This window comes from Thermobia domestica, chromosome 2 (assembly GCF_964235325.1).
Source record: "Thermobia domestica chromosome 2, izTheDome1.hap1.1, whole genome shotgun sequence".
In the NCBI taxonomy this organism is placed as follows: Eukaryota; Metazoa; Arthropoda; class Insecta; order Zygentoma; family Lepismatidae; genus Thermobia; species Thermobia domestica.
In genome coordinates, this window is record NC_137455.1 from 7,054,830 (window position 1) to 7,082,124 (window position 27,295).

Genomic DNA, 27,295 nt, shown 5'->3' on the forward strand with positions numbered 1-27,295 from the left:
TTATACATGTGATATTTCCAATTTCAGGTCTGTACATGCCCCCATTAGGTCTTCTAGGAGGTAGCTTACTCATACAAGGCTTAGCTGTTTGGTTGAAAATGCAAAAAGCAATCGCGGAGAGAAAAGAGGCCGAGGAAAAAGCTATTTCAGAAAGGAAAGAAGAGTCACCGAAAGTAAAGTCAGAAAAACACAGCAAAAAGCATGGTGCTGGGGATGCACCTCCACGGCAGGTAAGTTTGTGAATAAACTTTAAGAGACACTCATCTTGTTCCTCTGTATCTTCTTACAGTTTCATTCAATCAATTTCGAATACAAGCGGGATGACAACTTAAATTAAGGAAAATCATATAGGTTCATTTGTGTATACGCATCTATAACGTAGAATGAGATTCCATATCCACTAAATAATAGTAGTCTTTCTGTTTCTACTATGAAGTTCATATTAGTAGCTTTAGTATCTAATACCAGTTTATGCTTTTTGGCGTGGGAGGCCCGGGTTCGATTCCCGGCGGGAGCTCATGTAGTTCGGATTCCATGTTAATTAGTAGGTCCACGTCTCATATAGCCTCGCTGCTGAACTGACGTTACACTCAAAATAAACTAAACTAAAAACTAAGCAGTTTATGCTTCTCTTCGACCTTTGCAAACATTTCAGTTTTCTTTGAAAATAATTGTAAAGCCACTGTCATATTTTATTTATATTTTTATTTCGTTTAAATAGTCAATTGAAAGTTGTACAAATGTTCTGGTTATTGAGTTTCTTTTCAACAAACTTTATATACAAGGGCTGTGCAGATAGTACCATACGTTTTGGCCTATCAGAGCAGTGGGCGGGGCTAGAGCCGCCATCTTGGTGTCAGAACGTTGCCACACTCAGTACGCACCCAGCTATGGTAGCATGAGGACTGTGACGCTCTTACTGTGCTTTCTGTGACGTGTTACATTGCGCGCTGCAATAGAAAATCCCGCCTCTTGTTAGGTGCGTTCTGTGGTTTGGTTTTTGTTGACAGAACACCACAAGCCAGTTGAAGTACAAGAACCGGGGAAAACTTAGCGCGAAGGTGTTATTTTTTCACGACAACGCACGTCCACATACGGCCAAGCGTACCCGAGAGCTCTTGTATGGGACGTGTTCGATCATCCACAATACAGCCCTGATTTCGTGCCAAGCGACTACCACCTCTTCCCAGCGATAAAGACTGTCTTGCTACACAGCGCTTTGATACTGACGCCGAACTGCATGTCAGTATAAGCCAGTAGTTGACATCGCAGGCGGCAGATTTATACCGCAACGGTGTTGAAAAACTTGTGCCACGGTATGATTAGTGCCTTAATTTGCATGGCGATTATGTGGAAAAATAGCTTAAGACTGTACCTTTCAAATGTATTTAATACAATTTGGTTTGTTCATTCTGTTGTTTATTTATTTATTTATTTTAATAGTTTCAAAACGTCTGTTACTTTATCGACGTCTCAAAACGTCTTTAAATATCTGGAGGCATTGTCGTTTACCTCTCTTTACTGTGATTAAGTGATAGCATTCTTTTTCTGAGTTCAGAAACCTCGAAATAGTTAGAAATTAGGTATTAGATTAATGAGACGACAGAAACAAGTAAAAAGAGAGAGTTCCTGAGAATAACATAAAATATTTCAGCTGGAACTGAAAAACAGTTTTGCCGCCCTTGAGAAGGATATGAACATTTCACGGAGATTACAAAAATTCTGACGGTTTCAGCTAGGAAGATAGTATGTATTACAACGAAAAGGAATGAAAAGACAATCTCCGTCTGATAACGAAAGAGGAGAATTGAAGATTAGTTGTGACAATGCGATATTCAATATGGAATTGTATTACAGAATATATAACAAAGTTCAACAATAGCCTCGTAAGAAAAACAATTGAAGACAGCAAGAACCTTAAGAGCCTGACACTAAAAGTAACACAAAATTTATCGTTTTTCTTTTGCTTGTTTATTCATAAGTGAAAGGAGATAATGAAATGCAACTTACCACAATCATAGATAATGCTATTCTATGTTATTATAGAAAATATGAACGTGAAATTTTTCAATGTTGCCATCCATAGAAATTCCAGTGTTGCCAATATAACATTTCCCCCAAAATCTAAGTTAAGGAAGCAGCTAGATGAACGAACTCAACTGCATTTGATTACGTATCATATTGTTGTGGAATTCTGTGAACTACTTTTTAAATAATTGTTGTATTTAGTTTGTAATAAACAAAATAGTTTTAACATACAATTATTAAAATTAAATAATAATGTTAGAGAAAACAGGCAAGATTACGCTGGCTACAAAATCCGAATGAAATAACTACACAAAATTTCTCAGACATCAGGCAAACTTCCAAAACTTGTACAACAAAGAAACGGGATTTTTTGAAAGCTAAAATTAAGGAACTTGAAGATAATAGTAAAAATATAAATATTTAGGACATGTATAAGGGGATCAGTGCAGTGTATGAATGGACTATTTAATTTCAAAACGTCAGTTCTGTGATAGATTGCTTCTCTTCGGTGCATGTTGCTGGTGATCCTGCCATCTTTACCATATTGCTACGTCTTCGTCTGGCATTCGACACGAGGGCGAAGGAGTGGTGTAAAAATGGTAACATTCGTCAAAGAGAAATAGGTTCTGCTATTGTTTCTTTAAGTAGGAAAAGGTAGAAAAGATTCAATTCTATCGAAGAATTATATAAGAAAAAGTAGTTTCGAAACACTGTCAGTAGTATGATAGATTGCTCTTGTTGTAGTATTTTGCACTATTTTTACATTATTGCCGTGCCCTGAAGTAGCGTTCCAACTCTTAGGACAATCCATTGGTGTTTCTAAATGTTATCGCATTTCTAACCTTTTCATTTGACTGTCTCTCGTTTATACTTGTAACCGAATACGGTGCGAATAGTTAAACGTCTAAAGTGAATGAAACACGTCGTACACACAGGGAATACTTGCGTACTGTATAAAATATAGGTTGGAAATTCTCTGGGGAAAAGACATTGGAAGAAAATGGCCGATAATATAAAACGTAATCGTAGAAAGCTGTTTAATGATGAGTCTAATGGTTTAAATTGGCTCAGAACGGATCCAGTAGTGGGGTTACTTCTGTGGGGTTCAACCTACTGATTTCTTATGCCACAAAATTAATTCAGATAGGTACTGCCTCAGCGTCTCATAAAACACGGAGACACAAAATCGAGTAATCTTAATGTTTATGGTAAGCAATTATATGTAATAATAAAGTTAAAAGTTTATCTTCATTTGTTAACACAAGGGCCCTCGGGTCACGAACTTAATCCGTCCCATAATGCTGTTCGCGAATCGAAATTATTTTTTCCGTTTTGAAATTATTGTAAATAGAGTTAATCCGTTCTGTCTATAGAAACATGGTATGAATATTCTACATTTTAAATGTTTTCTGCGATGAAGAATACAGAATGAAAATAAAATTATCTTTAAAGACAGATACAGGGTGAGTAAAAATTATGTGAACACTATTTGAGAAAAAGCATTTAGTCAAGTGTTTTCGTTATATAGATTCTCAACTTGTCATGATTAATACAGATAAACCAACGTTCAGCAGTACAATTTAGTGCACGAACACACATTTCGGGGGGAAGGGGATGTTGGATATCACACCTTATATTCTGTTCTTGAGTTCTTAGATTCTCTCAGTTTTGTACTATACACGCGCTCCTTTATCATACCCCATAACCAGAAGTTACAGGATGTAAGATCCGGAGATTGGGGAGGCCATGCAAACGTCCGCCGCGACAAATCCAACGATTTGGGAACGTTTGATCAAGATAAGCGCGAACAGCACGAGCAAAATGAGGCGGTGCACCATCATGATGTTGAAAATAACCTTCCCGTCTAAGTTGTAGGAGCATGTTATCAATGGCAAACTCTAGCATTTGCAAGTAGTCATCTGCAGTCACTGTTGGGATTGTAAAGAAAAATGGGTCAATTACACCAGTAGCGGTCACGGTACTCCACATATTTACCTTTGGGGTGCACGTTCATGCACACGAACGATACGAACAAACCAAACTTCAGATTGTTCACATAATTTTGACTCACCCTGTAAGTTACATAAAATTAAATGGAGCAGTACGCCAATACTAGCTTAGGATTCTGACTCCTGTTATCACTAACACTTTTCTTCTGTTTCTTAGGAGCCACAATGAGAGCTGAAAGAAGTCGGCTAATAACACAAAAAGTAAAGCTTTTATACACAACACTCTTGACAATGTGTATGGCAAACGCATGAAAGCAATAGTGAGCGCATAGGGTTATGCCACAGTCGTTCGTACCCGGAAATATCGTTCGTGAACAGAAAGATAAATTGTTTACAAAACTTGTTCGTAAAGATAAGGGTTCATGGGCCGTGGCTTATTTGTAAATGCAAGGTCTGTCCACTGAAAAAGGTGGCTAATGAGAAGTGAAAGATAAGACATTGAGGACTGGTAGATTATGATATTGTTTATTCAAAGTAGACACCTCGTGAATTAACTAGCATTGAAGGGGTTGCAAAATTTCGTGAAACAGTCTTGGTACTCCTGTTTCGGAATTGCCTCTAAAATCGCGGTGAAAGCTTTTTGGATGCCTGGAATGGCGTCAAAACGCCTTTCTTTCAACGCCAATTTCAGTTTCGGAAAAAGCCAGAAGTTCCATGAAGCCAAATCTGAAAAATATTATGAGTGGTAGTGATCGAGCTCCAACCTCCCTTTTTGACCAAAACCTAGCGTACCATACTGCTCTTGCACACGGTTGCATTGTTGTGCAACAGAGACCATGATCTTTGTTATCGATATTCAGACCGAAATCCTCGAATCTTCAATGTTTTGTTCGTTACTAAGTGTGTGGCACAAACCGCGTTTGCCTAAATTTTCGATTAGAATGAAATAAGCAGTGGACTTTGGAATTCCAATTACATCCTCGATTAGCTTTGCAAATACACAGCAATCACGGTCGTGGATAGTCTTTAATGTTCTCCTGACCATCATGAAATCTTGCATATCACTTAAACACATTCTTACGGCTCAGTACCTCATTACCGTAAACAGTTTGGATCATTTGAAATGTCTTTGTTGTACTTTTACCCAATTTGAAACAGAATTTATTGTTGACGCGTTGCTTTATTTCTTCTTTTCCGACCGACATTCAGCAGGTACTCTCAATCACAAGATCCACTAACAGTCACGCATCTACCGACGCTGTTAGCGCTTTGCAGCTTTGGTGGAAGATAGTTGAAATATGTCGCTACGTAGTGCATGTACTACCATGAGCAAAATAAATGACGCGTCTCTTTATTTTGAAGTTTTTTGAAAATATCTCCGTTTTCTTTATATGTTCGAAATTTCGGAAGGTTTCCCCAGCAGGACAGGTTAATAACAAACCCGTTTTTAATATTTGTGTTAGATATTAGCTTAAAATAAAGAAATTAGAAGCAAAAAACATTAAATCGACAGAAATCTCGAGAATTACCAACTCTGCTAAAGTGGGAAATTTTCAAGAACGCAAGGGAATTCTGCAGTTCAACACGAAGCAGCGACATCTATGTCATTGAGAGAAGCGTGGATTAGATCTATAAACGAAAATTTTAACGAAATATTTCTAGTATGTCTTATTATATGCATTATCAGCGAACTCCAAATATATGAATCTATGCTAAGTATTAACGTATAGATAGTGCAAATAGTGGAAATTACCTATGGAAAAAGACGAATTGTTAGCCCAATCGTAATGAAAAATCGTCTTTACTGTAGAACAGGTTCAGCTTACGTAAGAGAGCAAATAGCTCAGTTAGGTAAAGCAACGAGTTTGTATACCGAAGGTAGACGGTTCGAATCCCGTGGAAGTACTGTTGTCATTTTTATCACTAAGGTTATTTTATTTATTTTTTATTTGGAAAAGAATCAAATTGTAACATATGTGTAAAACTCATGACGATCCAAAAAAAAAAAAAAAATATCGTCGCATTTGCATTAGTGTCTCTAATTTTTGTTTGCAAACAGATTCGTAATTATTTCCCCTGTGCTCACTGATGCATAACGAATGTTTTCCAGTAAATGTTAATTCTAATTTGGAGAATTTTATAGTTTCACAATGTTTCTCAGTACATAGTCTTCTATCTATGTGTTTGGATATTTTGATAACAGATTTCCCTATTAAATGTTTAATTTTCTCTATAAATATTTGTCTTAAATTGAAATTGTTTTGAATTTACTACATAAGCAAAGTTGCCCGAAGGAGGGGAGCTCAAGTAATAGATATTCTACGTAAAAGCAACCTATTGTAGAATGATGATGCTTCTTACCTTCAGCACATAATCTTAACGTTAGAGAGTCAGAGAGAGAAAAATCCTGGTTTTTCCTCCTCTAGGACCACCCATCTTAAACCTCTACATATCATTGTTCGTCTCACATAATTTCGGCTCTCCAAAGACATTCATATTTATTATTATTATTATTAATGAATATGCCACCCTTACATAATGTTGTAACTTTACACATCTTAGTTTAAAGTGCTTTCTTTAGTAATAATTTGAGCAACCACGTCACAAAATTTAAAATGTATGAGGGGGCACGACGTTTTATTTCCCCTCCTCTCTTTTCAGCATCCTCCAACAGAAGGTATATAATTTCTGAGAAGCAGGGCAGACAAAATGAATAAGAAATATATTTAGAGCATCCTTTCCTCCTTCGTGAATGTAATATCACGTAGCATTTTTTATTCTACTGAAGACGACCCTAGGCCGTTATGGTTAGGTAACAAAAGAAATACCTAATATATTTATAGCGCCCCTTATCTGTAATATTACCTCTTCTTTATTTGTTCGAGGCTTCCTTACACAACCAAGGGTGACAAAAAGAATAGGAAAAGTGTCTAAAGATTACAAAAGACTTCATATTTTGTCAGAAACAAGGCAGTATATACACAACATTGCTTTCGTTAACAAGTGTTTCACCTTTGAGTCGCTTATAAAATTATGCAGAATAACTTTTGCCGATCATTGTTCTAGAGGGATTTGTCCAGGATGGTTTGGTGTCGAGCTAATAACGATAAGTATATTTATTTACATCACTGTTAAAGAAATAGCAAACTTTCTGAAAGGAACTTACTTAGGAAACAGATCTTCCTTCTACTTAGCCAGAGCCCACTCTGAAAAATTGCATCTGGCATTCTGAGTGAAAGTTCTATGGGACTATTAGAAAAATATATTCCCGTTTTCACGCTGATGGTAGAATTTGTTAAACAGTTATTGAATTACGTTCGAAGGGTAGGCGTAAATAGCGCCCCCGCAACAATGTGGCGTGGGGACCGCACAAGCTGCAAGGCCAAAAAATATACAGAAAGTACGCAGGGGCGGAGCAGGCCAAATTTTCACACGGGCAAAGTGACTTTTTGGCGCCCTTCCCCTAGTAGTAGCCTATATTTTACATTTTATCATAGTGTTTATAATAGTTTAAACCAGGAGCGTCATTTCAGATTTTGCTTTGGGGGGGGGGGCAAGACCTCTTGATATAAGTAAAATTTCGCGTTTTTCACTGATTTACTACTATTCTAATGATAAAATCTATATACATCTCAAACTCACGGGGGGCAAATGCCCCTCCCTGCCCTCCCTAAATGACGCCCCTGTTTTAAACCCATTTTCAAAAAGAAATCCATTACCTAGGAAAAGTTCACAAAGAATATGGCCTGCTATAAACAATACCAACTCCACCCCCCCTGGTCTAGTGGCTAGCACGCCTGCCTTCCGTGGTACCGGGTCCAATTCCCGGTGGATTACTGTTGAACGATAAAAGTGGTTCGGATTCCACTATAATTAGTATCCACATCTCCCTTGCCCATTAAGGCATAACCGTGGAACGCTAAACTCAAGCAAACAAACAAACAATACTTAATTCCCGGCACTCTTTATTCTACATGCCATCTCTCAATTTTTCGATACAGCCCCCTTAGTACTATGAAACTCTCTTCTTCCATAGTGAAATGGAAAAAGATCATATAATTGCCACTACTTTACAAGAATATAAACCAAAAACGTCAGTAGAAAGCACATTATAAAATTTACTTTTTGAGGCTCGTTTTGGTGCCCCTCTTTCTCTGGCGCCCCGGGCAGTCGCCCGGCCCTTAGTCCGCCCTTGAAAGTACGGACGCATAACTAAGGACTGCGGAGGAGAGGTTAACCTTCATGTTATGCCACTGGTTTGACGTGTTTGAAATGTTCAGTAAGTGATCAGTTGGTGAAATAATTTCGACGGTTACTGATGTTTAAAGTTTAGCTAAGACAAAGCTACCTAATCAAATACATTTGATATCGCGATGTCACAATTTGATCTTCACATAAAAAAGATAAAAACAATAGTAATAAAATCCCTTACTCGTACTGGGCTCCTAACTAACTAACAACCTAATTCTTACAGACTAGTTGCTCTGACCAACTGAGTTTCGATTTCTTACGCGAAAGAAGTCTGTTATATTAAGAGGCATGCTTTTCATTATCAAAACTGTTCGAAGTAATACGAACATGGCTTAAGAACAGGGACGGAACTGAATTACCACTCGATTGACCTTGAGGGCAAATCACCAAAGCGTAGCTATAAACGTTAAGTTCAGCATGCATTTCTCTGGAGTTGTGTTCAGTATTCCTATCTGCCAGTCATGCTTGTTCGTAGGAGTAATATGTTACAAACCTAACCTTTCGATAGAGCACAATGACAGAGAATCAAAATTAATGAATTCTTGCCCTTGTGAACTTGGGACACCACCATGTGCAATAAAACTGTCGCGTCTTCTGAAGTGATATTTTATCGAAAATAACTCGTTTTCCTTTATATATCCGAAGTTTTTGAGGGTTTCAAAATGAGGAAACGTTACTGACAAACAAGGACGCATTTAGGGGTGGGTCCAGGTGGTCCGGACTCCCCTCTGAAATCCCAACTTCTCTGTAAATTTAGCCTAAATTTAAGGATTATCTTTTAAATTTTATTATAATTTATCCTAATATTGAATTCGGACTTCTCCCGAAATAAATTACTGCATACGTGCCTGCTGACAATTTTCAATATATTCCTTAAATAAGTAAAATAACTAAATTAGGAGCAAAAAGCTTCAACACGGGCTAACTTTTGTCCACTGCCAATATTGTGAAGCAATGAAAATTATTTATCGAAATATGTGAGCAGGGAATTCTAACAGCCAGCCATTTTATTTAAATCGTAGTAAACCCTGTAACCGGGCGTTAACGTGAAGACAAAGCTTGGTCCATTGGTAAAGTGTGGGAAGAATATAAACTCAATGTTCGTAGGTTCGAATCTATCCACTCACCATAACATTTTGTTCTTATGTGTAACGATGAAATAAGAAAGAAAAAATGTATAACCGTTAAGACAAAACTTCAACCAAGTCTGAAGAGAACAATACTAAAATAGTAATACAATGACGTCAACCAAAAATTATTTCATGTAGCGTTTGGACGAAATTACAGCTGTTAACAATTGCAGAAATAAAAACAGGCTGTAATGCAGTCTAGACTTCTGAATGCATTTACTTCCTGAAAACTTCCGTCTCGTCATTGGTATGCCGTTAATCATTGTAAAACCTTTCAATTGGAAGTGAAATGACACAAACTAAAACAGTTTTAAATCAATAAATGTCTATGTGTAAAAGTAGGTGTCTTTTATCTGTAGTTCTGAGTTCCTTTTACTTTGAAGTGACAAATGAGAGAAGAAAGTATGGTGTTCGAAAAAAAAAATCAAATTTGAGATTTCAACGAATTTACACGTATTATAGCCCCTAACACCGAAAAAGTTATTTTTCGATACATGTCCATCAGTTCGTCCGTCCGTTCGCTACACTTTTCTGTGCACTCGCCTAGAAGCCATACCTCGCCTAGAAGCCATACTTGAACATACCGTAAATTAGTTGAAAAATTTACGGTATGTTCAACTTATCTGCACCAAATTTTAGTTTAAGATTTTCATAGTATTTCCTATAGTTTTTTTTTTATTTCCCTCCTACTCCCAAAACAAGGGTAGTTTCCTGTACGATGAAAATAAAAAAAAAATATTTTCTCATAACTGGCTCTAACGATCTTGTTTTCTTTCTTTTTTTATCAATCAATATTTAATTAGCAACCCGATTTTGTGGTATAAGGCATTTATCTGAGAAAAATCTACAAGGGGTAGTTTATACTAAGGGGGTGAGTTTTTTCTCAGTGATTTTCTCAAAATGGACTCAAATGTTTTCGTTCATATTTCATAAATAAAGATTTCATTAATAACTTATCAATATGGCATAACTCGTTTGTCCTAAAAAAATGCGAGGGGTAGTTTATTCTTGGTGGAGTGTTGTCTGGGCGATTTTCTCAAAAACGACTCAAAAGAGTTTATTCATATTTCAAAAATAAATATTTCGTTAATAACCGAACAATATGGCAAAACTCGTTTGTCCTGAAAAAATATGCGAGGGGTAGTTTACTCTTGGGGGTGTTTTTCCTCCACGGTTTTCTCAAAAATGAGTCAAGCAATTTTGTTCGTACTCAGAAATAAATATTTCATTAAAAACCTAGTAATATGGAATAACTCGCTTACCCTGAAAGAATCCTCAAGAGATAGTTTATTCGGGGAGTTATTTTTCCCTCACGATTTTCTCAAAAATTACTCGGACAATTTTATTGATAATTCATAAATACGTATTTCATTAATAACCCTATATTTTAGTATAAGTCATTTCTATGAAAAACAATTACAACGGATAGTTTATTTTTGGGGTCAAGGTTTTTTCCCCGACAATTTTCTCGAACGACAGGCGATTTTGTTCAAATTTCGCAAATAAATATTTCATTAATAACCAAAAGTATGTCTTAACTCATTGTTCGAAACAATTCACAAGAGGTAGGTTACTCCTGACGTGTTCTTTTTGAATGACTTTCCCAAAGTGACTCATTTGATTTTTTTCATATTTCATAAACAATGATTCCATTAATTGGTCTATTATATGTCTAATGAAAATGTGCTCAAAGTGTGAGTTAGTTTTGTAGTATGGATTTTCTTCAATCGAAGTTTTTTATTCGATAATCTGACATTCGATGTATTTGAATAATACGATAATTTTATTCGTATTATCCAAATACACACTTCAGTAACAACTGCGGCCTAACACAGTTAAGAAATTGAATTGAAAAAGTTTAGTGCGGTGGCCCTGTAATTGAATATTTTTTGAGAAACTCCCTAGCTTTTTGTGGTAAACTCAGGCTTTTCTTTTTCGAGCGACAAAAGAGAGAAGAAAATACAGTGATTGTGAAAATAATATCAAATTCAGATTTCAACGGATTTACATGTTTCATGGCGTCTACATACCGAAAATGTGACTTTTCGACACCCGTCCTTCCGGTCCGGTCCGTTATATGCACTCGCCTAGAGGCCATACCGTTCAACTTATCTACACCAAATTTTAAACTTAGGGTTTACTTAGTATTCTTACAGGAACTTTTCCATTCTTTCCTACCACCTAAAATAAGTGTGGTTTACAAACAGCCGAAAATCGAAAAACGCTATTTTCTCAAAAATGGTTTTAACAATTTTGTTTATTTTTCATTAATCAATATTTAATTAACAACCCTATATTGCAGTATCAGATATTTCTCTTAGAAAAACTTACGAGGGGTAGTTTATTCTTGGAGGTGACTTTTTCTCGACGATTTTCTCAGAAAAGACCCTGGCAAATTTTGTACACACTTCATAAATAAATATTTGACCTTACAACATGGTATAAGTCAATTGACCTGAAAAATATATGAGTAGTAGTTTATTCTTGGACTTGAATTTATTCCCAGCGAGTTTCTCAAACACGACCAGTTGGCAACCCTGTATCTCGACAACGAAGCTGAATTCGAAAACTGCAAGAGGACCATTTGTCTCCTTTTGATGTCACGAATCACCTCCCGAAGTTTGTGGACATCTTTCAGGTTCACCCTTAATGAAGCTTCTTTTCGAAAAGTTAACTATTAACTTTAGGCATTGTTTATCTTTTTTTAAATCACAAATGTCGTTATTAATTTTAAGGCAGAGAACTACTTCTGAGAGAATAGATCTTGAAAAATAATTTTAAAACTTAGACTTTTGTTTTCGAGACATTCCAGACAAGACGAGACATTTTACAAGCTATCTCGTGTCCTAAACATTTGCCTCGTATTATCTTGGATGTCACAAAGCGCGTCTTGTCTCTTTCTCGAGACATGTCTTATCTCGTGCGCATTCGTTAACACTTGGGAAGGATTATCTTTCTACTCAAAGCATTGTTTTTATAATGGTTGCATATTTATGATAATTGCTGTCCACATAAATTACAGTCCTTTCAGTTGAATTAATTATTATTATTATTATTATTGAAATTGCAATATCTAGTTTAACGTTGGACGATTATGCATCTACGCTAAGGGAGAATGATGATGAATGAAATGGTGAAATGAAGAAAGTGGGAGGAAAATGGAAAATCTCATACACATACCCATGCACACGGTATTTGTCCACCTCAAATTTCACTTGGCACGAAGTGGAATCGAGCCAAGGACCCCCTGCACCAAAGGTCCCTGCAATGCTTTATTATTATTATTATTATTATTATTAATAATAATAATAATAATAATAATAATAATAATAATAATAATTGAAGCGAGCTTAACGAGTTTCAACCGTACGACTCAACCAACGTTTGGGTGCCTGTTCGTTCGTCTGCTCCTCTCATAAAAGACATTTCATTTTAATGAAACTAGTAAGTGCCTTCTTTTAGCTCTGCGAAGTAACTATTGCTTGGAATATGAATCTGCAAAACATAAGAGGTAAAATTAACCAAATGGTGCAAGTTTCCACTTATATATACAAAACAATTTCGCAATATCAACTACGTGAATCTTGTCCCATAAAGAAGCCGAAGCCCCTACACCGAAGAGCCCTCCGAGATTTGATCATTGTCCACACGGACTGAAATTGTCATTTGAAGCCAAGACTTTAATATGAAGCCAATAATTTCTTTAAAATAGACGAAAAATTCGGAAGTTATAAGCATTTTCATATTTTTGCCTTTTCCCATAAGGGAGCCGTAGCCTCCTATACTGAAGACCCCCCCGGAGATTTGATCATTGTCCACTCGGACTGAGTTTTATAATTTGGAACCAACACTTTAATACGAAGCAAAATATTTCTTTAAAATAGACGAAAAATTCGAAAGTTATAAACATGTTAATAATTATGCCTTTTCTCATAAGGGGGCCGTATTAGCCTACACTGAAGAGCCCCACGAGATTTGATCATTGACCACTTGGACTGAAATTCTCATTTGAAACCAAAACTTTAATATGAATCCAAAAATTAAACTTTTACATCAATTTAAACTGACTGGGTTCCAGTTCCCCCCACTATTGTTTAGTTTAGTTAACTGGTAATTTGTGACAGCTTCACATCATCAAAAGAATGTTTCACTTCCCCTCTCCTCCCCCAGGAGTTCGTGCTGGATCCACCACAGGAATCAATAGACACTCTTCCTATTCTTTTTGTCACCCTTGATTGTGTAGGGGCTCCCTCGTACAAATAAAGAAGCGGTAATATTACAATCAAGGGGCGCTATATATTAGGTATTTTTTTTAGTTACCTACCCCTAACCGCAGAGGGCCATCTTTCGTAGAATAAAAAATATTACGTGATATTCCAATCATGAAAGGGGAGAGGATGCTGTAAATATATTTCTTATTCATTTTGTCTGTCCTGCTTATCAAAAATTACTTTCTGTTGGAAGGCTACTGAAATGAGAGGGGCAAAATAAAAAGTCGTACCCCCTCCTACATGGTTGCTCAAATAAGTACTAAAGAAAGCATTTTAAACTAAGATATTTAAGATTTAAACTAGGAAACTAAGATATCCTACATTATGTAAGGATGGCATATTCAGGATGATGATTATTATTATTATTATTATTATTATTATTATTATTATTATTATTATTATTATTATTATTATTATTATTATTATTATTATTTGAATGTTTTTGGAGCACCGAAATTCTGTGAGACGAACAATGATATGTAGAGGTTTAAGATGGGTGGTCATAGAGGAGGAAAAACCAGGATTTTTTTCTCTCTGACTCTCTAACGTAAAGATTATGTGCTGAAGGTAAGAAGCATCATCATTCTACAATAGGTTGCTTTTACGTAGAATATCAATTACTTGAGTTCTCCTCCTTCGGTCTACTTACCTTATGTAGTAAATTCAAAACAATTTCAATTCAATACAAATACATTGTAAAACTTTTCCGTAATTAAACATCTAGGGAAAATTAAACATTTAATAGGGAAATCTGTTATCAAAATATCGAAACACGTAGATAGAAGACTATCTAGTGAGAAATATTGTGAAACTTTATAAAATTCTCCAAATTAGAATTAACATTTACTGGGAAACATTCGTTATGCGCCAGCGAGCATATGGTGAGCAGTGAGCACAGGGGAAATAATTACGAAACTGTTTGCAAACAAAATTAGGGACGCTAATGCAAGTGCGACAACAGCATTTTTTCTTTTTTTGGTATCGTCATGAGTTTTACACATATGTTACAATTTGATTCTTTCCCAAATAAAAAAATAAAAAAATAACCGTAGTGTAGTGATAAAAATGATAACGGCACTTCCACGGGATCGAACCCGCTACCTTCAGCATACAGACTCGTTGCTTTAACTAACTGAGCTATTTGTTTTTTTACGTGAACTGAGCCTGTTCCGGTAAAGACGATAATTCATTACGATCGTCCTACCAATTCGTCCTTTTCCATAGATAATTTCGACAATTTGCTCTATCTTTATGTTAATACTTAGCATATATTCATATATTTGGAGTTTGCAGATAATGCATATAATAAGACATACTAGAAATATTCGTTAAAAGTTTAGTTTGTAGATTTAATCCACATTTCTCTCAATGACATAGATGTCGCTGCTTCGTGTTGAAATGCAGAATTCCCTCGTGTTCTTGAAAATTTCCCACTTTAGCAGAGTTGGTAATTCTCGAGATTTCTGTCGATTTAATGTTTTTTGCTTCTAATTTCTTTATTTTAAGCTAATATCTAACACAAATATTAAAAACGGGTTTGTTATTAACCTGTCCTGCTGGGGAAACCTTCCGAAATTTCGAACATATAAAGAAAACGGAGATATTTTCAAAAAACTTCAAAATAAAGAGACGCGTCATTTATTTTGCTCGTGGTAGTACATCTCCATAAATGGCGTTGGTGGTTCCCTGGAAAAATCAGTCACCTTTTCCACTGGACGCCCCTTGTGTAATTTTTCCTGTAAGGTAATAAAAGTTTTCTTGTTTAAAGTTTTTTTTTTCTTTTCAGCGTAAAATCAGCTTTGTTTCTGTGTGTATGTACTGCCTAGGAACTCACGTGATCGGAGTCTTGCTCCAGAATTCTCCAGAAACATTTAGTTTTATAGGAAGAGAGTTCGACTTTTTGACCGAAGATTCTCTCTTCTTTGGATTTTTAATTACCTCCGTTCTGCTTCTGTTTTTGCCTCTAGTAATACAGAGGTAAGTAAGTAGGCTAATACTGACATAATGTTATTACGTAAATCATTTCATATTCATTCCCATGCTAAGTGTAAGTATGGCGGGAAAAGATGTTTAAGTATTTTTAGCTGATAATAATTAAATCAAAATATATTTGAATGACTTCGTATAGATGCTTGAAAGCTAAATATCTCATTTTAATACTTTCAATATATCTTTATATCAAAATAATGTAAACAGCAATGCTCTGAAACACGCGATATTTGTGAGTCAATAAGAGGGGATGCTGATAATTTTTGCCTCCAAGGTCATAAAATCACAGAACCAAGTATGTACTATCAAATGAAAACAACTTACATAATTCTCTACAAGATTATATGCTTCTTTTTCCCATAGTCGCCATTTACCGCAATACATGTGGGCCAGCGATAAACAAGTTGCTTCATTCCGTCGGGGTACAACTCAGGATCATGTGAGCGAACATCAGTCTCAACTTCTGCATCACAGGTGTAGTGTGTGTGCCCTTCAAATGTTCCTTCAATTTTGGAAAAAAAAATCACCAGGGGCAAGATCAGGACTGTAAGGTGGGTGGGGTAGCACAGTGAACTTCATGGTTTCAAGAGCAGCTGTAGTCATGTGCCTTGTGTGGGGCCTTGCATTCTTATGGTGTCGTACGACATCCACTCTTTGTCGAACCCTGTTGACACATGCTCTTAATTTTCTCAGTGTTGCCACATACGACTCAGACCTTACATTTTTCCTGTTGTGCAAGAATTCACAATGAACAATACGTCGGCTATTCCAGAACACTCAGGAGCACATTTCCTGCTGATGGCACTGTTTTTTTTTTTTTTTTTCGGGGGGGGGGGATTGGAGAAACTGCGGCGAAATTCCATGGATTGTCTTTGTTTTCAGGGTCATAATGATGGGCGTATGACTCATCATGTGTGAGAAATCTCCGCAGAAATGCATCAGCTTCGTACTACTGCAGAAATTGTTGACAAATATGTAACCTCTTCCGTTTCATTTCTTCTGTCAACAGACGAGGCACCAAACGAGTATACACCTTGCGGTACCCTAAACATTGAGTAATGTGTGCCATCCTTTCATGTGAGATGCCAATGGTATTGGACAGTTCCTGCTGAGTGGTTCTTCAAGTGTGACAAATCAACTCGTCAGCACGATTATCTGTTACACTCAGTGGTCTTTCCGTAGGAGGTTCATTGCCCGGATGTTTGTCCTTGGCCTAACGCCTCACTGTACTCATATCAACACATGTGCACCATACACTTGGTACCATTCGACGACGAATGTCAATAGATGGAACACCCATTGCTGTGAGAAACTATCACTGCCTGCTGTTTTAGCCAAACATGCTGTCATGTTTACACCTACAGCTTCCCAGAATACTGTCACATTGGCCTCAAACTGGGACACCTCATGGTCACAGACCATCAGTCATACTGCTGCCCTCATTCGACGGTTTCTGAAGGAACCTGAAAAAATAAAAAAATAAAAAATAATAAAAAATAGGCAAAAATTATCGATATGTCCTCATAACATTGAACATCTGTACTCCGCGACTGTTGTGTGTTAGCGCTGTGTTGAGTGATAGTAAATAATATTGAGAGAGTGAGTACAGATTCGTATGTGCAATAGGCCAGACGTTCATAGTACAAAATGGGAGACTTCTCCGATTTTGAAATAGGGCGCGGTTAGATGAAGCAGGTGTGATAGTGAAAGGAAAAGTTTTGTGATAGCAAATAGTGTCGTGAAATAGAGTAATTTTGAGTGAAAATATGTTTTGTGTTTTGAAGTTCATCTGCACCTCAATGTGGAAAAATATATTTAATGTGGTAATTTTGAGTGAAAATATGTTTTGTGTTTTGAAGTTCATCTGCACCTCAATGTGGAAAAATATATTTAATGTCTGGGTATTTATGTATAATAAAACTTAATATGCGTTTAATATTTTGGATTTTTCTTCTACTCAGATATAATAAAGATCATGTGAGTATATACAACGGAAATGCTCATCTTTTAAAAGGTTTTATGTAAATAAGAAAAGGTGTGTCAATTTTGCGTCTAGTGTTTTTCTCACATCTTTTTCTGTTCATAAAATACGAGAATGATTCAGAAAGTAATGCCTTCAAGGTGATACCTTTATTTGTGTTTGACAGATAGTACCGATACAGTTATCAGTGGAAAGCTTGCAACAATGTCAGCTACAAATTGTGGCATAATTTTTCAACATAGTCCCCATTACGGGCAACACACTTGCACCAACGTGAAACAAGGTTATTCATGCCGTTGGCGAAGAATTGTGGTGGCTGCTGGCGAAACCATTGCCGAACTGCTGCTTCTACCTCCGGATCACAACTATAGCGTTGGCCTTTAAGGTGATTCTTAAGTTTGGGGAAGAGTCAAAAGTCGCAGGGCGCAAGATCTGGACTATAGACAGGAAGAGGCACAATGCCAACAACACTCTGCCAGCAGATGGGACAACTTTGAATTTCATTGACGGAGGACAGGGCGTGTGGCGGTACTCCATGACTGACGGTTCGTTTCCGAGTCGTAATGGTGTATCCACGACTCATCGGCGGCGATGAGTGTTCCTGGGCGCACAACCTTCCGCAGTCAGAAATTCAATGACACCCCATTGTTTCAATCGGACGTCACCACTAGATGCCATGGATTGCTCCATTACTCTGGAACGAGAAGAGATAGGAAAGTGAAACAAGTGACATTCTATAGCTTAAACATCAGTGCATTAATGATAAATAGTTAAGAATGTTTGCAGTACTATTGACCAAGTAGTGGGCTTGGAGGCATTACTTCCTGAATCATTCTCGTATTTAAGCTAGTACGTTACGAATATACTTTCCCGCATACATTAGTGAATCATATTTACAACTAGTAGGTCAATTGGAGTTTTTTTTTTTTTTCTGAACACCATATTCAATTATGCATGTTAATTATTTGTTTTATTTAGAGTGAAATTTTGATTGTCACTGTTTATTATTTAAATTGTGTACAGTACGGTTGTTCATCATATGGTCCGCGAGCCACAGTTGGCCCACAGAACTCTTTACCATGGTCGCGTTCTTTTCAAAAATTAAGTACTTAACATGAAAACATAATTAAAGATCTAGATACCGAAGTTAGAGTTGACCACGAAACAAGAGTTAAGGTTATTCCCTCTCGAAAATCTGTCGTAAAGTGGTGTCCTGTCTGAGAAAATGCGTTTGTATTGGAAGAGTTATGTATTGTCTCGCGCGTAATGTGAAATGTGACCCGCACTGTCTGGCGGGTTGAAAACTCCTGATACACAGCAAGCGGACGTAGGCTGGTAGTTATTCAGACCCAGCGGTCGTTATCCTGACAGATGTTTCTCATTTCACCAGGCGAATACGGGGATGATAACTTTCGACTATAGACCCTGACCGATTTTCTTTTTTCATATTGTGTTGTTTGTTGATTCTAATGTAGATTACCGTCGCAGCATTATGTATGAGGCGTGATCAGAAATTAAGGTTACAAAGTCTGTAGTGAAACGTGTATATATTATTTCATACAACCAGTACATCCAACAGATAGTAAATGCATTAGGTTATTTTTCGATGTAGTCTCCATATCGGTTAAGACACTTCCGCCCGCATCGTGGGATGAGTTTTTGAAGATTCTCTCGTGGTAAAAATCTTGTCTTTGCATGTTCAGTCACGTTGTCACGAAGTGTTTCACCTCGTCTATAGCGAAGCGACGGTCCCTTAGGCGCTCATTCCCAATTTTGCCATCAGAAGTCGTAACGTCATCCTCCTGCTGTCGTGAATCAACTCCTTCACGCGAGCTGTGTTCAAATCTGTTGATGCCGTGCTGGGTCGGTCACCCACAGCGCTCCTCGTCGGTGACGTTTTCTCTCCCAGCCGCAAACTTTCGGCACCATTCTGCGACATGCTGACGAGACATTACAGCCTCTCCGTATTTTCTAAACCTCTACCAGCTGCCGGTCAATTTCAGCCGTGGTTACATGTATCGCTCACAGAAATGGAATAACTGAGCGGATTTCGTCGCGAGACCAGTTTTTCAAACGAGTCGCCATTTATGTTTACCTACAACTTGCGCGGTAGGTGAAAATGAAATGAAAGAAATCTTTAAGTTTTACGTCCCACGCTATGCTAAAGGAGACGGTGATGATGAGAGATGAGTGAAATGGTGGAATGAAGCGGGAGGAAACGGGAGAACCCCGAGAAAACCCACGAGCACGGTATTTGCCCACCACAAAGTCCACACGGCGCGAGCTGGGATCGAACCAGGGACCCCAAGCACCGGAGGTGAACGCCCTACCACTGAGCCACCGCGCCCCTTAGCGCGGTAGGTGGCGGGTGGCTGAAACTACACAGTTGTCAATCCATGTACTAAAATTACCGCACTTTTCTCATTCCTCTATAACAGACCAAACTCCAGAAATATCGGTCTGTAACCTTATCCTCCCTCGTACAAGTTGGTTAAATGAGGCGTACTGCGAACAAGGGACAAGCAGCATCGAGAAGAGCCAACTTTAAAAAACTGCAGCTCATTCTGCAGCCACCTAAGACAGGCTTTGCGCATGTCCCGTTGTTTCATTCAACTGTCTGGCAGTTTTCGGATTAAACAAATTATGAGGCCTAAATAGAAGGATCCTAAATCTCGATTATCACTGAAAATCCCATGTTAGCTTAAGTTGGGCTTTGTCTCGACGTTCGGTTGCACACCTGAATAAATAAATATTTATATCTAGTACATTTGTTAACTCGTAATGTTTAATTGTTGCTCGTATAGTTTACGTTTAAATAATATATTAATTTTTTTTTCTTTCTTTATTTAAGAGGAGACGATGACTTTGCTTATAATTGGGAACTGTTAAATGTTGCTGCATTGTTAGAGTTGGGAACTATTCTGCTGTCTGTAGCGATGTACAATTTCTCACTGGGTTTGGTGGCCGCTATATTTTATTCTCCATTAGCACTTAGCATTTCTCCAAGAAAAAGCAGGTAAGAAATATTACGTTTATAGTCAAATAGATCAATAGATCTATTTCATATTCATATTTTTGTACAGTAGTCAGCAAAAGTCGTTTAAGTATGGTTTTGTCTGTGTTGACAGAAAAGTAATATTTGAAAATAATCAAAGGTCATGCATATACAGGGTTTGTCCGAGAAGTAGTCGGACGATTTTTCCCGTCAAAATGTAGTGAAGGAGAGGGATGTTACTGTGCTAGTTTGGGTGGTGGGGGTTCTTAGCTACACTGCGCCAGTCACCAGTCGTCTCCAAGCCTTCACGGAATGCAGATCAAGTTTAAGGAGAATTCTTTTCAAGGTGCCTTTGTTATCTCCACAATGAATGGTTTGTTAGAGCAGCGTTACGCGGTGAAATTTTCCGTCAGACTGTGAATGCTATATTCTACATGGAAGTACTTGAAAGACTCAGAAAACGAGTGACCTGCGTCCGTCCAGCAATCATTGGATCATGGAAGCTTCTTCACGACAATGCACCGAGCCACAACGCCTTTGCTGTCATGGACTTCCTCACCAAACATGGCATCATACAACTTCCCCAGCCACCCTACAGCTCAGATATCGCTCCTGCAGAATTCTTCCTCTTCCCCCGACTGAATAGGGTCATGAAAGGATGGCCCCTGCTCGGTCCATTCCATTCAAGAGGCCTTAACTAGGGAGCTGAAGGGCATTCAGTTTCTACGTTCCAGGGAGGCTTGAATAATTGGCAGAATGGCTGGAAACGCTGAGTTGATGCAGAAGGGGCAATTTTGAAAACTAGTCGAAATTGTGAATAACTTGAAAAAAAAAATCAGTCCTACTACTTTCCGTACAAATCCTGTACAGGTTTCATTTTTTACAATTAGTATGCAAAAGAAAATATAAGTGGATTTGGCATCTTTCAATATCCAAAATGATCCTCCCCACTGATCTAGTGCGCACACCCCTTTAGTGCACAATGTCCCGGATTCGATTCTCGGTAGGAAAACCTTTAAAATTTAAATGCATTTCGATGGTTTAAGTTCCACTTTAACTGTAAGTACATGTCTTATAACCTCGTTGCAAACTTCAACCAAGATCCAAAGGAAAATGTATTCTCAAAATTAAATATTTTCAGTCTAGGTTAGTGTGTAAATCCAGGCTGTCGTGATGTGATAGTTAAAAGCTAAGAACTCGACGCTTATCGTATTTTCTTAAATGGAAGCTGAAATGAAATTCAATCTTACCTAAGATATTCAGTGATTATGCTCTTTAAGGCTAAAGGAAACAAGTCATGCGTCCAAGGAAATTATGATGAGTGTACGGATTCGGTAGAATGAGATTGTAGAAGGAAAAGGAAGTATCCTTTAAAAAGAGAAAGAAAAGAAAAAAGACTGCGTTATCTACTAGTGATTCGTTGAGCTGCTGTACCCTTCTTTTATATGAACCCACATTAAGGAAGATATACGCTTTTGTTGAATGATTTTTTTCTTGTTTTTAAATCCTTATTCTCCCAAGACATACAATGTGATATCAAAAAGTACGATGAATGTAATTATGTAGTTGCACAGTGCCATCTGTCGATGTTGTATCCATTTCAACTAATAAGCCCGGTAGCCTAAACCTTTGGTACAGTCAGTGTCGAGTTTGAACGAGTTGTGACATGTTAGTTGGCTTCCAGAGGCAGAAGGGTGAGAACGTGTTAAGAGTATCTGTCGCGTGCCAATATTAAGTTCTGTTTTAAGCTGCAAAACAGTGCAAAGAAGCTCACGAAATGTCAAAATCAGTGTATGACGATGGAGCGATGGCATTGAAGACTGTTTACAAGTGGTATGAGCGATTCTAAAGCGGAAGGAGTCAAGTCGGTTGAAAACAAACAACGATCGAACGTTCTTCGATGTCAAAAACAGGTGAAAATGTGCAAAAAGTAGACAAATAATTTGTTGAAACAGGTGAATGATTATTCGAGAGCTTTCCGAAGAACTAAACATCTCATATGGGTCCGTGAAAAGGATATTCCCCGCCGATTAAATGGGCAAATGGCTTCCTTCTTCACCACGAAAACGCGCCGTGCCACACCTTGCTTTTCATCGGCGATATTTTGGCCGAAAAAATATTCCTGTCTGTCCACATTCGATGTGCTCCAGATATAGCACCATGCGACTTCTGGCTCTTCCCAAAATTAAAACTGTGCTTCAAGGAAAACGTTTGGACACCATTCCTGATATTGAGAGGGCCACGACAAAGCAGCTGAACGCCCTTCCAAAAGAAGCCTTCCAGAAATGCTTCCAGTCATGGATTCAACGTTGGGATAATTGCATTGCTAGCGAAGGGACAGTACTTTGAAGGAGATTAAATCAAATTCCATCTAAGCTTATTGCTTTGTTTCTAATAAAATTATTCACCGTATTTTTTAATCACACTTCGTATATATTTTAATGTATTTGTGTAAAAGGGGTCAAATCGATTCACTTACCACCTTCTAAAGTACAATATGCTCACTTACTAGTGGTACCATGTCATCAAACGAAAGATGTTTTTGCAGAGCTTTTTCATTTGTAAGTTTCACGATGTGCTTGACATCGTAATATGCGCAATGCAACTTCGGGTTGACTTCACGTTCTTATCCTTAACTGATTCGAATATAAACAATAGGAATAACTGATACGCTCCAAACAAAACACACACCATATTTAATCAAAATCGAAAGTGATTTTAACGAAAGTAAATAAGTGAAAAAATGACTTTTTAACTTCTGGAATAATTTATTTGACATGTACAAGTAATTTTTCTGTGTAATGAACTCATAATAACCTAAGACTTATGTGAGTAGACCAAGATTAAAAAAAAAAAAAAAAAAAAAAAAAAAAAAAAAAAAAAAAACTAGGATAATATGATATAAAACATGATCTTAAGATGGTGCGTAATAACTGATCTGGATTGGCGTGACATAAGCACTGATAGCAAGCTTTCGTTGCTGCACCATGAACTTTGACTTTCTTAAGTTTACATAAGGCAGTGAACTAATTTAGATAATAGTAGGTAATTATTTTAACGAGAAAGATTTCTCTAAAGAATATTTAGCGCAGAATATATTTAGGTAAATATATCTTTGGTGCATAATCAAAGAGGCTTAAGTTAGTTTTGACGAAGAAATCACAATCTTTCATTTCGTATTCTAAGCTTATGTTTGGGTACAATGATCAGTGTGCCTTTGACCATATTTTATAACATTTAGTCGGTATTAAGGGCTTATGTCGACATATTTCAAAGTTTATTTTCGCTCTCCTCCAAAAGTGATTTTTTGACGTAAGTTTCCTTTACCATGCACGAAAGTTATATGCTGCGGGCCCACAAAGATTAAAGATCAATCTTTATTCAAAAAGCTATTGCTGAACCCCCATTGATATTTTTGTTGTTATACTAAAATAAAATAAAATAAACGTTCTATTTGTTAATATTTACACTAGTCCTAAAAGACACTTTTAAATACTAAGAAAAGAAAAAAAAAATTCAAGTGTCTTATTGACTTCGGTGGCTTAATTTTCGGAACCTGTGTTTCTGTCGTCCTTCAAACCTTCACTAACCTAAAAAGCAGAGGAATTGACTAATCAAGTGAGAACAAAAGAAGCAGCTCTTTCAGTTTGTACAGTCAGCGACAAAATTCTTTCCCTTTGATTAAATTAGTTTCGTAAATAACTTCAGAATGGAAGGACAATTTGAGTTGAGTTTTCAGTAAATTAAAAAAGAATGTAAAATTAAAAAAGAATGTAATTTTCTGTACGTTCTAGCCATACTACCGTCATTCCCAAAATAAATTTTTACCAAACGGAAAGAACTTTTGTCGCTGACTGTACCTTTTAATATTAAGAATTTTAAATGGGATAGGCGTTGGTTTTAACCTATTAACCACCCAAGTTTCTAAACTCAGTCGTTGAAAGTAGCAGCATATTTATCAGTTTGTATGGCAAAATCAAACAAGAACACTAAAATGGTAGGAATTTGATTGATTATTAAATCAATAAACTTAAACATTTCTATTTTAGGTGGAAGAATATTATCCAAGGATTCGGTTGGCTTTTGTTGCATCCATTTGTCTTCCTGTTGATCGTGGTGACAACTTACACGGCGGCCTCCTTCCCTGAAGACACGTGGATTGAAGCTGCCACTAAATCACTTTCAGCATTTAAGCATGCGCTGACGTTCGGAGTGGTCGACAGTTACATCTATGGCAATTGGCTGTTTAATGTGATCTGTGCTGTCATGGTGCCTAATTGGCTTCTCTTTTGGACGGTTCTACACAGCAAACTACAGCAATAGACTGTTTATTTTGAGTGTAAAGTGATTTTTTTTTTTTAAATCACGGAATACAAGACTTTTAAAAACAATGATTTGTGTAAAATATATAATTCATTATTCAGTGTTTAGTAAAGAATGTAGAAAACTTGTGTAATTGTATCAGCAGTATTTGAAAGTAAGTCTACAGATCAATCAAATGAGATTGTTCTGTAAATCCCTTGAAGCTCAAGCGACTCGTTTCAGTGTTATTTCTTCTGGGTATTGTATTGGTATAAATAATTTATTACGTTATCAATGATTTTTGGTTTAATTTCACTTTCTCTATAAATTGTAAATAATTACTTAAAATTATGTTAAGATGTCAGAAATGGCCTGAATAAAAAGGATAGATCCAGGGCAGCTCTGCACGGGGCGGCAACATCTGTCAAAACTATATTATTTAAAAATAAATATTTCTTGTTGGAAATAGAATTTCAGGATTTCGTAGGTATTTAAATTTACTAAATTGATCTGCTGTTTGAATACTACATTCATAAATCATGTTTAGGTCGCATTAGTTTAAAGTCATATGGACAGTGCTAAAGCAAATGGTCAAACAAATCCCAGCATGAATTGCTTGATTGTTGTCAAATAGAAGTACTCAGTTGTGAATACCTATTCCATTTAGTTAGTTATCACAGTTTTGATATGAAAACTAGTCTTGTCTTTGTCACAAACAGGTTCCTTATAATTGAAGTTGGAAACTTTAAAAAAATAAATAAATAAATAAATTTACAAAAAAAAAAAAAAAAAAATCCAGAAATATAGAGTTGGACTGGAATTGCAAACTGATTGAGATTGAAGCTCGATATTCAATTCTACAGAGTATTACCCTCTTTCCTATGCAGGTGTTTTTTGCTTCATTTTTCACTGACATAATAGATTATTATTTCAAGAAAAACAGACAAGACTGTATTTGTAATGTTTAGGCCTTCTGAGACCTTTAGGCGAGTATTTTTCCTTCCCTTCGTTGTTCATAATGGGGTAGCATACTTAGAATCTTGACTTTTAACATTTGTTTTCTAGAGAAAGAAGGGGGCAAATGATGGTTGCACGGGGCGGAAAAAAAGCCTAGGGTAGAGCTACTACGATTATGTTGGCAAAGAAGTAGTGACTTCGAATCCTGTAGTGGTCTCCTTGATTTCAAGCAAGTGATTAGAATCAGTCATTTTTTTCTTAAACCGTAACAGACAGGAAAACTAATTAAAATAGATTTATGACACTTTTTTTTTTTTGTACTGTTTTCGTTCTGTCACCCTGTTCATTTTCTTTTAATTGCATTTATCATCCACTCTTTGTTGTGGGACTTTAACTACTGTATTTTACGGACTATAAGACACCTTAATTTTTAAAAAAATAAAAAAAAAATCCAGTTTTTCGCAGAGTTTACGGTCTGTATGTTTAGTCCCCGCAACACATGTTCGTCGCATCGGTGCACTGGTGTTGCTAGTTGAATCCAATGTTGTTACAGATAAATTTTCCACATCATAGAATATATGGCTATTTTTAAGACTGGCAAGAATTTTAAATCAAACACTGGACATTTTTATATTAGTTTTCAGTATAAGACGCACCTAAATTTTAGAGGCAATTTTTTCGAAGAGATAATAAAAAAAGTGCGTCTATAGTCCGTAAAATACGGTAGATTTCATTTCGGAAGCACGAAGTAACATATCTTGTTCTTTAACTTGATTTTTTTTTTTTTTCTGTCGGAACCGTAAGTTTTGTGAAAACTTAATCGTGAATGTCCACTTCCACTTTTTCATTATTAATAGTGGTAATTCTAGCACCAGGCAGCTTTCTGTAGAAGAGGAAAAATTAGACTAATATCAGGCATTATATTAATCAATATGTGAATGCAGAGCGATGGAAGTAATATGATGCAAAAACGCTACCAAAAAAAAAAAAAAAAGTTAATAAACCAGAAGTGAACTCAGTCTTTATCAGGTTGTCTTTTTCTAATTAGACTGAGATTTGTTGCAAACTCTTCTTTGTATAAGTATTTATCCGTATTACTTCGTTGAAACATTGATGTACGAAGAGTAAAATTTTATATCACTAGGTATAAGTTAAAAAGTATGTTTTACTTCAAATATTTGCTTTTCAATCATGAAATTTAATAAGAATTGTAACAGAAGTTTAATTATGAGTTCCAATTATTAGTTGCCAGAACATATTTATATGAAAGAAGAGTATATCCATGGGTCTTTTGTAGCTAAGCAATTAAATTTGATCGAAAAGACTGAAGTATGATCTTGAAGCTTTGCTGGCGTCTACTATTAATCCAATGTTCTCGGGATTGCTGCCAGAGTGAGTGCTGCTGTGCTGAGCTTTCGTTACCATACAGCGGCAAAATCTTC

The 27,295-nt window shown here is 36.7% G+C and overlaps 1 protein-coding gene across 2 annotated transcripts in view; it reads left to right on the plus strand.

The window, feature by feature from the left end:
- Positions 1 to 25,187, plus strand: part of GAA1 (glycosylphosphatidylinositol anchor attachment 1) — a 51,380-nt gene extending 26,193 nt beyond the window's left edge. For both annotated transcript variants that reach the window (XM_081738297.1, XM_081738299.1), the window contains exons 10-13: positions 28 to 230; positions 15,416 to 15,606; positions 20,451 to 20,615; positions 24,644 to 25,187. In XM_081738297.1, coding sequence (XP_081594423.1) covers positions 28 to 230; positions 15,416 to 15,606; positions 20,451 to 20,615; positions 24,644 to 24,917 — 833 coding nt within the window. In that variant the 3' untranslated portion in view covers positions 24,918 to 25,187. The remainder of the gene's footprint in view (positions 1 to 27; positions 231 to 15,415; positions 15,607 to 20,450; positions 20,616 to 24,643) is intronic.
- The last annotated feature ends 2,108 nt before the right edge of the window (positions 25,188 to 27,295 follow it).